General features: G+C 40.0%; 1 protein-coding gene across 3 annotated transcripts in view; it reads right to left on the bottom strand.

The window, feature by feature from the left end:
- Positions 1–4,246: 4,246 nt before the first annotated feature.
- Positions 4,247–15,758, bottom strand: part of TOPBP1 (DNA topoisomerase II binding protein 1) — a 75,420-nt gene continuing 63,908 nt past the window's right edge. For 2 of the 3 annotated variants that reach the window (XM_061167618.1, XM_061167619.1), the window contains one exon: positions 4,247–5,085. In XM_061167618.1, coding sequence (XP_061023601.1) covers positions 4,942–5,085 — 144 coding nt within the window. In that variant the 3' untranslated portion in view covers positions 4,247–4,941. Of the gene's footprint in view, positions 5,086–13,267; positions 13,378–15,758 lie in introns of all 3 variants that reach the window. The other variant, XR_009697040.1, reaches the window with a different exon arrangement.

Genomic DNA, 15,758 nt, shown 5'->3' on the forward strand with positions numbered 1-15,758 from the left:
GTCCTGGTAAGGAACACAGAAGTAACAAGCCACCTCCAACTGGAAGAACTTGGGAAAGGTCAAAGGAGACGCCACGTGCTCTACCACTTCCCAGACTCCTTCTCAATGCCCTCCATTTTGACTGAGCAATGCGTGTGCCACCAGGAATACCCTGGGTCAGAATGACTGGCCAGAAAGGACCCAGAAACTAATCTCATCACTATAAAACCCAAGAGTGCAAGCCACGGGGTAGGGCAGTTCTCCCAGGTTCCCTTACCCCACTGCTCTCCACTCAGGAGGCCCTTCAGTAAAGTCCCTTGTTTTCTCAGCATGCGTGTCTCCTCTGACAGTTCATTTATGAATGTGACACAAGAGCCCCCTTTCGGGCTGCCCCTTCCTGCAACATCTGGGTTAAATGCCTGCCCCTCAGGCCAAAGCTTTTGCTTGTTTTATTGAGGTACAGTTGATATACAAGTGTACAACAGTGGTTCACAATTTTTAAGTTATATTCCATTTATAATACAAATGTCAAAGCTTTACAATAAGCAGTTGGGCCTCTTTTACAGAAAGACTGGCCCTTTTCAGTCTGCCTCTGCACTGCGTTCCCAGATAACTGTAGCCTTGTGGATCCTGACAAAACAAGCTTCACTGACTGTCAAAGCTAGATACTTTGGAAGCTTGCCTCTCAGGTATAGGTCTTACAATGTGGGATGTCAGATGTGGAGTTCAAAGCCTTTGTTCCACGGGAGAAGCTAAGGTGTGCCAGTCCGCTTCTGATTGTGGGTGATGTGCTGGGGATGGGGTTTATGGTGAGATTGTGTCTCAGCTTCCCCCTACCTGCTTTGATGTGGTTTTCTCATTTGCCTGATATGTAGCAGCCACTTTTTGTGGCTCTTTCAGAGGAAATTGTTCTGTATATAAGCTGTGGATGCAGCGTGTCCGTGGGACACAGGATTCACTAACATCATCATTTTGAACTGGGTCTCTCCTTGAAAGTCGCTCAGTTGTGTCTGACTCTTTGTGACCCCATGGACTGTAGTCCATGGAATTCTCCACGTCATTAATACTGGAGTGGGTAGCCTTTCCCTTCTCCAGGGAATCTCCCCAACCCAGGGATTGAACCTAGGTCCCCCACATTACAGGCAGATTCTTTACCAGCTGAGCCATACAGGAAGCCCAGATCTCTCCTTACTCAATGTTGATTGATTTTATTAAGATCTGGAACTTGATCAAACCCAAGTCATGGGGCTGGGGGCAAGATTACAGATGTTCTCCATTTCCTGCTACATCACATCAGGAGGCATGTCTGGTTCTTTTTGTGACCAGCGAGTTCAGGTATTATCAGCTTGACCCATCATAAAAGTCCCTCTTTGCTTAGATCTATGATTTCATTAGAAGTTATAAAATGGCTTGACTTCTATCATTTCTTCTGCACTTTCTGCCTGGAATTATTCTATAGGGCCGTTTCTCAGCTGTCAGGTTACCCTGAAATGCAGTCATAATGGTAGGATAACTGCCTGATTATCTTTCCTTTATCAGTTTCTCTTGCTTTAAAAATATTGCTATTACATTAAAAGCAAAACATTCTATTGCTTCTCTTTATGCCTTGAAAAACATAAATATCTGTATCCTGGCTTTTCTTCCTATAAACACCTCACAAATTTAAAACACTCAATACTTTCAATTACAGAATCCCAAATGCTAAAGAAGCATGAAATGCCAAAAGGATACTACTCCTTATAAGTGGGAGAAAAACAAAGAGCTGTGTGTCTTGCTGGTTGACCACAGATTTTTTTCCCCAAGAAACATGAATTGATTTAAAAATATTTATTTTGTATCTGCTTATTCCATCCACTGTTTGAGGTGCTGGGGGCATGCCAATAAAACAGGTCAATAAATACAGATTAAAAAAGTATTTTTTAGGCTAGAGTGGGGGGTCACACTATGGCCAACTGCCTATTTCCATATTGCCTTGAACTCAGGATAGTTTTTATATTTTAGAGGGTTGGAGGAAAAATGCCACAAGACCAGCCCACATTACTTAAAAGTTCATTTTCCACCTTCTATAGACAAAGCTTGCCAACCCCTGCTATAAAGCAACATGTATGAAAGCATCTCCAAGTTAAAGGTTTATCTGTTAAGTTGCTGCAGGAGAGGGAAACATCAGGTCCTGGGATGGAGCGCTAAGAAGGGATCTTTTGCTTCATGCAGCAAAGACTTCACAAATGAGCCACGCCCCGACCCTCCCCAAAAAAGTGAGAGTTTGAGGGATGCACACTCCATTGGCAGAACCTCTTCAGAAAGTGAGACTGGACTCATGCCATGGGGTTGTTGGTTTTTATGGGCTGAGTAATTTCATAAGCTAATGGCTGGGAGGAATATTCTTGCTATTTCAGGGAAGGATGGGATTTTTCCAGAAACTGGGCCACTGCCCACTTTTCCCATCTGAGTGATTTTATTACAATGAAAGTATAAGCTAAATGTCAATGACCAGATTATTCTTGAAGACATCTTGGTTTCAGCCAGTTCCAGCCTGTTCAGCATGCTAATAAATAGCTGTGCCCTCCTTCACTGTCCAGAGGTTCTGTCCTGTCCCTTCCCCTCCTGTCTCAAACAGGTATGGACTAGAGCTTAAACAACAAACCTCTCACAATTCTGGAGGCTAGAAGTTTAAGGTCCAGGTGCTGCCAGGGGAGGCTTCTAGTAAGGCATCTTCTCCTAACTTGCAGACAGCTGCCTGTGTCCCCACGTGGCATTTCCTCTGTGCCCATGAACTCCTGGTCTCTCCTTTAAAACCCACTCTTATGACGTCATTTAACATTAATTATTTCCTTAAAGGCCAATCTCCAAGTACAGTCACATATAGGGTTAAGTGTCAATCTGTGAAATTTTCCTTAGTGGGCTGAGGAAGATAAAATTCAGCCTGAAATGTCTGCACTGAGGGCCCTACCTCTATAACTCTGAGGGAGCATGTGTGCTAAGTGGTTTGCTCCTGAAGTCCACAAACTACCTTACATGCTGAGGAGTCATATTTGTTGAATCAATGAATCATGATAAGGCCAGAGTAATGCACACGAAAAGTCACGGGGGAATATAAGAAATGCTAATTTAAATGTCATAGATTAAAATACTACAGTAGTTCTAAGGAGAAAGTAAGAATAATTAAGGAAAGTTTTTTTTCTTCCCTTTTAAATGAGATATCTACCTATGCTTAGAATTATCTGCATGTAAAAAGACTTTGCAAAAAAAAAAAAAAAAAAGACTTTGCAGGCATAAGGACATTTACAGTGTAAGAGTCAAAACCTGAGTGAAAATGTGTTATGCAGTGTTAGACAGATTCTGGAGAGTCAAGAGAAGCTGAGATCTGGAGGCTTAAAATTGTATGTTAAGGCCTGAAAGAGAAAATAGTTCATAATCATGGCAGAGAAGACAATGCTACATTAGTTCATTTTTTCTGAGATAGAGAAATAGGAAAATAATATTTGTTCTGGTAACAGTGTGCTCATCAAGAAAAGAGTAACTATTTCAAAGAATTTTTAAGTAGTGAAATTCAGAGAGAAACATACCTCAAACTGCCGATGAATGGACCAGCTAATACAAAATGGTTCTAATAAAACCAGGTCTATGGGTTTTTGTTTGGAGGAGGGCAGGAGTACAGTTTATATGACAATGCTACCTGTTTGCTGGTGTAAGAATTTGTGTTGTCCTAAGGTGTGAATTAGCTTCAAAGCTAAAAAGACTGAAGGACAGTGATAACCCCTACTTCATTTAGATAAAAATCTGATGAAAACTTCAGGGGTTTGGTGTTCAGGTTAAGGATTTTAATTCATCACCATTTGAGTTTGCCTTTCAAAGATTATTACTAGGAATTGAACAATTTACATCAAAATTACAGTCCCTTAAACAAAGTGAGGTAGCCTTATATTTAGAGAACTGTGGCCATGCATGTAGTATCTAGTGTTTAGATTAACAGAGGCTAATGCAGTTCTGTAGTTCTTCCTTTTTAAAACCCACCAGAGCAATATTCTACATGTGTATATGAAAGTTGCTCAGTTATGTCCGACTCTTTTGTGACCCCATTGACTATACAGTCCATGGAATTCTCCAGGCCAGAATACTGGAGTGGGTAGCCGTTTCCTTTTCCATGGGATCTTCCCAATCCGGGGATCTAACCCAGGTCTCCTGCATTGCAGGCAGATTCTTTACCAACTGAGCCACCAGGGAAGCCCCAATATTCTACATAAACAACATCAGAAACATAACTAGATTCATTTTAAAGCTGTTTTACAAATCTTTTATTTGCTTCAACAAGAGAATGGTTACCAGAATGTTTGTTTTTTTCTTTAAATTATCTATTTGAACAACTACTTTGAGTCACTACTTTTATTCTTTATTGTCTTTATTGTCCAAGTTTTGGCCCCCAAACTTGGCAAACATCATGGAGATTTGTAAAAACATGCATATACATATATACACACGCACTTAAGTTTAAAGCCTCAGTTCCTCATTAAACCTTGTTCTCAGGCTCCTATTAAGAAGAGGTAAAATGGTTTGAGAAGCTAAAAATCAGGGAAAATATGAATGAATCCCAATTGACAACTTTCTTGTCGTTATGAAATAAAGCAGACATTTTAAGGCAAAATCTAACACCTTGCTAAAACTTCCACTAAACTACAGACTTGGATACTTACAAGCAAATAAATAAAAACCCACCTTACACACATCAATATGGTTTAATGACAAGCTAGCTGAAGAGCTGCATTTTGTTATTTCAGGTAACTATTAGGATCAGTTAATATTTCAGTGATTAAAATTTCAGGTGTTGAAAACTAACTTCAAGCTTCACCATTACACTGAAGCTGAATTCTCCAGGTTCTTGTCTTTAAATTACAAATCCATAACAGTCATACTCAAGTTATTAATTTAAAAAACATTTAATGTTTGGTAACTGAGTAAATATAATTACTGTACTCTGGGTCGTTTGATTTTATTTTTTTCTGTAGGGGCTTTCCTCTTTTGTGAGAATCCAGGCCCAGGTTCCTTTTTATTCTGAAGAAATGATGCAGCTTCTGGTAGACAGTAATTTTCTACTTGAGGAGGGGATTCCTACAAAAGAGGGTAAAAACCCAACATTGTTAATTTTTCTTTTTTTTTTTCAGATTTCAAACTGTTGTTAATAAGGTAAAAGATTCCTTTACTCTGCTTTATAATCAAAAAACTTAAACATCAGTCTTCCAAGATAGCTACTTAGCAATTGTCACCCTTAATGAACAGATCCCACGTAACAAAAATTTCACCTTTCATCAGAAAAATGAGTTTACAGCTCAGGTAGAGGGGGGCTAACTCAGATTTTAATGGATTAAATATAGATTAAAAACAGAATAGAGAAAACATAAAATACAGTTAACAGCTATCATTTAAGTGAGACATTGTATTTATTGCAAGTTTCTGAAAACCTTTAAAAATTTTTTCAATAAATATGTAAGATAGGTTTTTTATTCTCCATTTTACAGATAAAAAAGGTTAAATGACACAGTGTTATATAACTAGCGGGTGGCAAAGCCAAAATTCATATACCTCTCCACTTGACTCCAAAATCCTTTGCATTTTTCTTCCTTACAACCATATTGCAACATAAAAGAAAACAGCTATTAAAAGTGCAATTTATTCCTGGCAACATGGTAGCCTGGAGAACACAAGGAATCACACCCACACTGGGTAAATAAATGCCTTTCAATCCAACTCTTCCAAAGTTTAACAAGTATAACTTCCGACCAGAATACTGTAGAAGAAACAATCAGGCAAACACCAAAGGGGGGTCGACCTTTGGAAAGAAAGGACTGAATGGGGTGAATCCTCTTTTTCACTTTTTACAGCTTTTAGTCAGGGGAGATGCCCCTGTCTGTGTCGTGTTGACTGGCTAAAACAGAAAACTTGGAAGAGGCACAGGACAGAATGGCACCATAGCACTAGAAAATGAGGTGGGACGTTCCAGAAAATTTGAGGGGAGCTCCAACTCTGTATTATAAACATTGACCAAATTCTTACTTGACCTCTAAATCATGTATGTCAGAGACTCAAGGTAAGGCCCCAAGAACCCAACTGAGATTTGAGCTGCAACTTACTGTGTAAGGTCAGCCAAGCAAACTGCCTACTGTCTTCAAGGACGTAAAGACTTAATATACTAGAGACGTCAAACACTTAAACTGACCTGCAGGTTTAATGTAATTCCTATTAAAATCATAGCAAGGTGTTTTTATAGACAAACAAGCTTATTTTAAAATTTACATATAAAGATAGAAGCCAAAAAAAAAAAAAAAAAAGCACAAGCGCTAGAATAGCAACAACATTTTGAAAAAGAGGAATAAAGAGAAAGGAATCATTACCTAGGATTAGGACTAATTGAGTCTTGCAAAAAGAAAAAAAAAAGCCTTGCAGAGGGAAAGACACATAGATTGATGGAACAGAACAAAGAATCCAGAAACAGACTGACACAAAACCCACGACTGAATTTTGACAAAGGTGCAAATGCAACTAAACGGAGGATTAACCGTCTGCTCTTTAACAAATGGTTCTAGAGCAACTGGATATTCCGAGGCAGAAAACCCCCCAGCTAATCCTCTGACAATTTTGTCCTAAACCTCACAACGAGGTTTCCCTGGTGGCTCAAATGGTGAAGAATCTGCCTACAATGCAGGAGAACTGGGTTCAATCCCTGGGTCAGGAAGATCCTCTGGAGAAGGGAATGGCTAGCCACTGCAGTATTCTTACCTGGAGAATCCCATGGACAGAGGAGCCTGGTGGGCTATAGTCCACGGGGTCACAAAGAGTTGGACAGAACTTAGAGACTTTCATATGTTTTATGGAAAATGGGTCAAAGAAAGTATAAAAACTAGAAACTTTTAAACCTCTGTTTTGCAAAAAATCCTGTTAAGAGATAAAAGTAGGGAATCCCTGTTGGTTCAGGGGTTAGGACTCAGTGCTTCCACTGCTGGGGGCCTGGGGGTTCAGCCCCTGGTGGGGGAACTAAGACCCTGCAAGCTGTGTGGCACAGCCAAAAAAAAAAAGAGAGGATAAAAGTAAATAGATAAACCGAGACAGGGAGAAAATATGTGCAAATACATATCCAACAAAAGACGAGCATCTGCTACAAACATCTCTCAAGGATAAAACAAATTCAATTACAAAATGGGCCAAAGACATGAGGAGACATTTCAATAAAGAGGATTATAAACATGGTAAAAAAGCACACAAAGAGATGTTCACTTTGATTAGCCATTAAGGAAATGCAACAAGCTAAAACCACGAGAGATTATATGCCAAGTGAAATGATAATTAAATGTAGATGAGGATACAAAGAAACTGGATCACTCAGACATTGACGGTGGGAATGTAAAATATGCCCACTCTGGAAACATACACTTGGGCACTTATCCTAGTGCAATGTAATCTTATATTCACATACAAACTATACAAACATTCCTAGCCACTCCAATCCAGAAATAACCCAGATGTCCTTCAACAGGTTAAAGATTAACTGTAGTATATCTGTATTACTCAGTAATGAAATGGAATAAAAGTGTATACTAACACAACAATTTGGATGAATCTCAAAAGAATTTTACTGGGTGAAAAAAGCCAACTGTCAAAGTTCACACACTATTGGTAATTTTATTTACTGAAGATTTAAAAAATCACTAAATTATAGAAATGGACAAAAGATTACTAACTGGGACCTGCTGGTGGTCCAGTAGTTAAGAATCTACCTTGCAAAGCAGGGGACACAGGTCTGACCCCTGCTTGGGGAACTAGATTCCACAAGCTGCAGAGCAACTGAGCCCACGGACTGCAACGACTGAGCCCATACATGGGAGACCATGCGCCACAGTCAGGATGTCCATGGGCTGCGACAAAAGACTTTGCGTGGTGCGATCAAGATCCCATGTGCCGCAACCGAGACCTCACACAGCGAAATAGTGACTTTTGTTTTTTAGTGTCCTCTTAAGATTGGTGGTTGCCAGGCATTAGAGACAGCTTGGAAGGGGGGAAAAATGACACACTGCATAAAGAACAATTCAAATTACCACTAACTTCTTATCAGAAATAAAAGAGGCCAGGAGAGAATGAAGTCTTTAAAGTACTAGAAGAAGAAAAAAACTCAACCCCCAATTCTATATCCTATCAAAAATCTTCAAGAATAAAAGTAAAACAGACATTTTCAAAAAAGAAAACTAGAATTGGTCCCCATCATATTTGTACTACAAACTAAAGAAAGTTCTTCAGGCTGAAGGAAAATGATACCACACGAAAACTTAGCTCTTTAGAAAGAAATAACACTTAAGATGATATATATTAGGGTAAATATAAAAGGCTTCCCTTTTGATTTCCTTAATATAAATAAGACTGTCTAAGGCATAACTTACAAAGTATAACACAAAATTGTGGAGTTGTAGCAGATAGATGGGTCAGACATTAAACATTTTAGTAGTTGCAAATCTGTGTTGCAACTACTCAACTATGCAGTTGGAGTGCAAAAGCAGCCAAATAGAATATGCCAATGAGTGAACATAGCTGGGTTTCAACTTTCTAAGTTTTATTTATAAAATAGGCAACAGACTGGACTGTGGGCTATAGTTTACTGACTCCTGGTTTGAAGAACAGGGGAAGCAACTGAATCTATATGGTTTCAAGATTTATAAATTTTATGCAAAATGGTACAATAGTAGCTCTAGAAAGATTATGAAAAATTAAGTATATTGTAATCAGTAGAGCAAAACACTTCCACCTATCAAAAAAAAGCAGAGAAGCTGTTGCTTTAAAAAGAACGGACGCTGGACTTGCCTGGCAGTCAGTGGTTGAGAGTCCACCTGCCAATGCAGGGGACACAGGTTTAATCCCTGGTCCAGAAGATCCCACACGCCATGGAGCAACTAAGCCCACGTGCTGCAACTATGGAGTCCATGTGCCGAGAGCCCATGCTGCTCAGCAAGAGAAGCCACAGCAATGGAAACCCATACATCACAGCTAGAGAGTGAACCCCACTCTCTGCAACTAGAGAAAGCTCACACAGCAAGAGAGAGCCAGTGCAGACAAAAAAAGGACAATGAACAAAATGGAGTTCTACAAGATATTTAATACCAAAAAAGACATGTATTGGTTTCTGCCATACATCAACATGTATCAGCCATAGGTACACATATGTCCCCTGCCTCTAAACCTGCCTCCCACCCCATCCCACCCCTCCAGGTCGTCACACACAGAGCCAGAGTTTGAGCTCCCTGAGGAATACAGCAAATTCCCACTGGCTATCTGTTTTACTCACGGTTGTATGTTTCCATGCTACACTCTCCATTCGTCCCACCTTCTCCTCCCACCCCTTCTCTGTGTTCACAAGTCTGTTCTCTGTGTCCGTGTCTCCACTGCTGCCCTGCAAATAGGTTCATCAGTACCATCTTTCTAGGTTCCACATATATGTGTTAATATATAATATTTTTCTCTGACTTATTCACTCTAATAGGCTCTAGGTTCATCCACCTCATTAGCACTGAATCAAATGTGCTCCTTTTCATGGCCAAGTAATATTCCACCACACACACATATGTATATACATATATACATGTACCTATGCATATACATACATAGTGCTGCAATGAACATTGGGGGTACATGTCTTTTTCGATTATGGTTTCATCTAGGTATATACCCAGTAGTGGGATTGTTGGGTCATGTGGTAGTTTTATTCCTAGTTTTTAAAGGAATTTCCACACTGTCCTCCATAGTGGCTCTACCAATTTACATTCCCACCAACAGTTCAAGAGGATTCCCTTTCAAGAAATTCATTTAAAGACAAAGATAATTTAAAATTTTTAAAAAAGAGAAATTAAGAAGAAATAATCCCATTTATAGCTGCACCAGAAAGAATAAAATACTGGGCAATAAATTTAACTAACATTTATAAACAGTAAGACTGATGAAATGAAGACTTATAAATTAGTAAACTGTAAGCTGTAAGACTGATGAAAAAGATACAAATATACATAAAGATAATCTGTGCTCATAGATTAGAAGAATTAATGTTGTTAAAATGTCCTTGCTACCCAAAGCAATCTACAGATTCAATGCAATCCCTATCAAAATTCCATGGCATTTTCCAGAGAAATAGAACAAACAATCCTAAAATTTGTATGGAAACAAAAAAGACCTCAAACAAAGCTATCTAGAGAAAGAACTGGAGAAGGAAATGGCAATCCACTCCAGTATTCTTGCCTGGAAAACCCCATGGATGGAGAAGCCTGGTGGGCTACAGTCCATGGAGTCACAAAGAGTCGGACACGACTGAGTGACTTCACTTAGAGAAAGAACAACAAAGTTGGAGCATCATGTGCCCTGATTTCAAACTATATTACGAAGCTACAGTTATCAAAATAGTACATCATGTGAAATGCAGGGCTGGATGAAGCATAAGCTGGAATCAAGACTGCCGGGAGAACCATCAATAACCTCAAATATGCAGATGATACTACCCTTATGGCAGAAAGCAAAGAGGAACTTAAGAGCTTCTTGATAAAGTGAAAGAGGAGAATGAAAAAGCTGGCATAAAACTCAAAATTCAGAAAACTAAGATCATGATATCTGGTCCCATCACTTCATGGCAAATAGATGGGGAATGGCAACAGTGACAGACTTTATTTTGGGGGGCTCCAAAATCACTGCAGATGGTGACTGAAGCCATGAAATTAAGACACTTGCTCCTTGGAAGAAAAGCTATGACAAACCTACACAGCAGAGACATTACTTTGCCAACAAAGGTCTGTCTAGTCAAAGCTATGGTTTTTCTAGTAGTCATGCATGGATGTGAGAGCTGGACCATAAAGAAAGCTGAGCACCAAAGAATTGATGCTTTTGAACTATGGCGTTGGAGAAGACTCTTGAGAGTCCCTTGGACTGCAAAGAGATCCAATCAGTCAATCCTATAGGAAATCAATCCTGAATATTCATTGGAAGGACCAAAGTATTGGTAGCTCCAATACTTTGGCCACCTGATGTGAAGAGCTGACTCACAGAAAAAGACACTGATGCTGGGAAAGACTGAAGGCAGGAGGAGAAGGGGATGACAGAGGACAAGATGGTTGGATGGCATCACTGACTCAATGGACATAAGTTTGAGCAAGCTCTGGGAGATGGTGAAGGACAGGGAAGCCTGCTGTGCTGCAATACATGGGGCCACAAAGACTTGGGACACAACCGAGCAACTGAACAACACTGGCCAAAAAACAGATCAAGGGAATAGACTAGAGGCCCAGAAATAATCATATGCATACATGGTCAAGTAATTTACAAGAAAGATGCCAAGAATATACAACAGGGAAAAGACAGTCTTTTCAATAAACAGTGTTGGGAAAACTAAATTACCACATGCAAAAGAATGAAACTCAATTAATATCTTACATCACACACAAAAATAAACTCAAAATGGATTAAAGACTTGAACATAAGACATGAAACCATAAAACTCCTAGAAAAAAACAGGTGGCAAACTTCTTGACAGTAGTTTTTGTTTTTTTGACTTGACACAAAAAGCAAAGACAACAAAAGCAAAAATAAACAAGTGAGATTATCAAATGAAAAGCTTCTGCACAATGAAGGAAACCATCAACAAAATGAAAGGGCAACTTGTCAAATGGGAGAAAATATTTGCAAATTATGTATCTGATAAGGAGTTAATATCCAAAGTATACAAAACACTCATAAAACTCAATAGCAAAAAAAAAAAAAAAAAAAAAAATATTCCATTAAAAAATAGGCAGAGGATTTGAACAGACATTTTCCCAAAGAAGACATACAGATGGATAACAGGTACATGAAAAAGTGCTCAGCATGACTAATCAACAGAGAAATGCAAATCAAAACTACAATGAGATATCATCTCACACTTGTTAGAATAACTTTTATACAGAAAAGACAAGAAACAACACACATTAGCAAGAATGCAGAGAAAAGGGAACCTCTGTGCACCACTGGTGGGAATGTAAATGCTACAGCCACTATGGAAAACAGTATGAAGGTTACACAAAAAATTAAAGACAGAACTACTACATGGTCCAAAAATTCCACTTCTGGGTATTTACCCAACAGAAACAAAAACACTAACTTGAAAAGATATCTATATTCCCATGTTCACTGAAGCATTATTTACAATAGCCAAGATACGAGTATCCAGAAATGAATGAATGGATAAAGAAAACTGGTATATACACATACACACACTCACAGAGACTAAATGGAATACTGGCAGCCATTGAAGAGGAAACCCTGCCAATTGTGGCAACATGGATGGACCTTGAGGGCACTATGCTAAGCAAAAAGAGTCAAACAGAGAAATACAAATACTAAATGATTTTTTTATAAATGGAATCTAAAAAACAAAACCCTCAGAACTCAACAGATGGAGAGAACAGATTGATGGTTGCTTGAAAGAGGCAGGGGGTTGAGGAGTGGGTACGCAGAAAGGATGAGGGTGGTCAGGAGATAAAAATTTGTTATATGTAAGTCATGGGGATATAATTCACAGTATGGTGGTTATAATTAATAGTACTGTATGGTATATTTGAAAGTTGTTGAGAGTGAATCTTGGAAGTTCTCAACACAAAATACAAAAAATTTTGTAACTGTGTGTGGTTGTACCTAGACTTACTGTGGGGATCACTCTGCAATATATACATAAAATGAATCACTGTTATGAATCTAGGAGAGGAGGTCCAATAATTAGTCCACCTACACCATCTCACCCAGCTCAAAATGGACAAGACGCGAATGTGCTCAATACTTTTAAACAGCTTTTTACCCCCCTGTCTTAATCATGTATAGAAAACCAAGAATTATTAGATATCTGATAAATCCCTCTAACATGGAAGATGAAAACCCAGCTGTGAAAACACAGCTTAGTGGAAACAGAAACTATTCAGACATAAGAAAATGTAAAAAAAAAAAAGAACCTCCTACCAGATTACAGTTACATATAAAGGATTATGAATCAGATGGCTTTAGACTACTCAACAGCAATACTAGAAGCAAGGAGACAAAAGTTACCAGAAGAGACAAAGGGCAGTGAATGGAGCTCCTGGGATGACGGCAGTGTACAGAAGTAGATGCAGGGTGACCATCCAAACCGAAGCAACGTAACATGAAGACATGCTGACGTCTGTTACCACGAGGATCCCTGCAGCCACAGCACCTAGTTTCTAACCTGAAGTCAGAACACTGGGATAAGTCTATCTCAGGGTCCTACCTCTGCTCGGTTTCTCTTGGCCATGAACTTGACGTGAAGCTGCTGCTCTCCCATCCTTAGCCTGCTGCCTCACTCTACAAAGGTCTTCTGTTTTGACCTACTCCTGAGACCTAGAGATAGGCAATGATGAGCTCAGATGCAGAAATACAGTGCAGTTTACTCCCCCAATGCACTTCTCCAGATATCTAGAACTTGACACACATATCAACCCTGACAAAGGCAAGGATATGAACAACCAGAGAGGAGCAACTGGCGGTCGTATGAGCCTAGCATCTATAGTTTATCCTGGGTGCCTGGATGACATTCTGCAATCCTTTACCAGGAAATACTTTCTATACACTCTTTCATATGTAAGAAAAAATACCAACAAATTATAGTACACTTACAAACACTTGACACAGTACAAATTAAGCAATTCATCTATGTTGGGTCCTATCTTAGATGGCAGCCACATCCCTGAAACAATCAGTAACTTCTGGAGGGATGAAGTACAGGAGCCTCTCCACATTCCTCTAATCTCCGCCCCTTATTCAATTAGTAGAATTTTAAAACCTCATATCTTAACAAACAGATTTCTAAAAAATATATTTAGGGGGAGACGGTTCCAAGATGGTGGAGGAATAGGATAGGGAGACCTCTTTCTCTCTCACAAATTCATCAAAAGATCATCTGAATGTTGAGCAACTTCCACAAAACAACTTCTGAACACTGGTGGAGTACACCAGACACCCAGAAAAGCAGCCCATTCTCTTCGAAAGGAGGTAGGACAAAATATAAACGACAGAAACAGAGACAAAAGATTTGGGGATGGAGACCCATCCTGGGGAGAGAGTGTGAAGAAGTTTCCACACAGTAGGAAGCCCTCTCACAGGTGGGTCTGTGGGGAGTTTTGTAATCTCAGAGGCAACATAACTGGGAGAAAAAAAAAAAGACCTCACAGAATACACACCTAACCACAACTGCCAGCATCACAGTAGCCCAGATGCTTGTGTCTACCACCAGAGAGTGGGGGCTGGGCAGGGAGGTGTGGGCAGCATCATCAGTCCTTAGGGTAAGGACTGGGCCTGAATGCCCTGATGACAATCTGAGTGAGCTAACATGATACCACAACATGGGATCACCAGAGACAAAAAAAAAAAAAAAAACTTTCCTGAGAAAGGCTCTAACACAGCACAGTCACCCCTGGTGTGCTCACAGAACAAAGATGAGTGAAGGCCAAAGGAGTGTGAGCCAGCTGCAATATAGGGCCCTCCCTCCCCAGAGGCAGAGGCAGGCGTGTGACAGAGCCAGAGCCGGAAGGCAAGGGGCTGCGGCAATCTCAGCCCTGGAGACTGCACCCTCCACCAAACTGTGAGCATACTCCCAGTTGCTAGCTACGTCTTCCTGGGATCCTGGATGGTTGACATCTGCCAGGAGTGTCACAGCCTGAGATCAGCTCCCCAGAGACACACGGCATACCTGTGATGGTGCTCTCGCGGCACACCGGGGGAACCAACAGGCCAGGACCAGGGAGGTGATTAAGATGCGTGGGACAGTGTGCTCATCAAGCACTGGGTTGCCTGAGCTGCTTGGACCTGGGAGGTACAAAACACACAGCCCATCTGGACCTCTGCCCTGCAAAACTCTCGAGAACCTGAGCAGCTCAGACCTGGGGATCGCATGGAATGTAGGGCCCACTTGGGACAGTGCCCTTGCAGAGCACCCTGGAGTCTAAGCAGGGTAGACCTGGGAAACATATGCTGCCTTGGGCTATGGCAAACCCAGGGTGGTCCATACACTGCGAGCACTCCCCACACACGCCAGTGGTATTTGTTTGCAGTGTCCCTCCCTCCCCAAAACACACTGAACAAGTGAGCCTAAATAAGTAGCCACCTTCGCCCCCCTGTGTCAGGGAGGAAAGTAGACACTGAAGAGACTTGCAAACAGAGGAAGTCAAAATAAACAGAAGAAGGAACCGCTGTGGAAGAGACAGGTGCAACACATTAAAACCCTGCAGTTAATACTGACTGTGCATTGGAGGGGGACCTATAGACCTTGAAAACAAGTACAAGCTGGAAAAAGGGACTATCTGACACTGAAATAACATCACACTACCCACAATAGCTCCAGAGAAATTCCTAGATATATTTTTACTATTATGACTTTTTCATTTGTTAAAGAAAGTTTTTTATTATTCCTTTAATTTTTATAACCTTGTATTACCTAGCATAAAAAGGACCCCATTTTTTAAAGTAAATCTCACATATATATATAAATATTGTGATTGATTTTATTTTTGTATTTTATATTGTATTTTTGAGAGTCTATTCTAGATTTTTAATCTTGCTTTTTGGTATTATCAATTTTGTACCTTTAAGAATCTAATCTTCAGTATCCATTTTCACTTAGGGATTTACTACTGGCTTGATTGCTCTCTCCCGTTTTGACCCTCCCTTTTCTTCTCCAGATCACCTCTATGTCCTTCCTTCCTCTTCTCTTCTCTACTTAACTC

Source organism: Dama dama, chromosome 19 (genome assembly GCF_033118175.1).
Source record: "Dama dama isolate Ldn47 chromosome 19, ASM3311817v1, whole genome shotgun sequence".
Taxonomy (NCBI): Eukaryota; Metazoa; Chordata; class Mammalia; order Artiodactyla; family Cervidae; genus Dama; species Dama dama.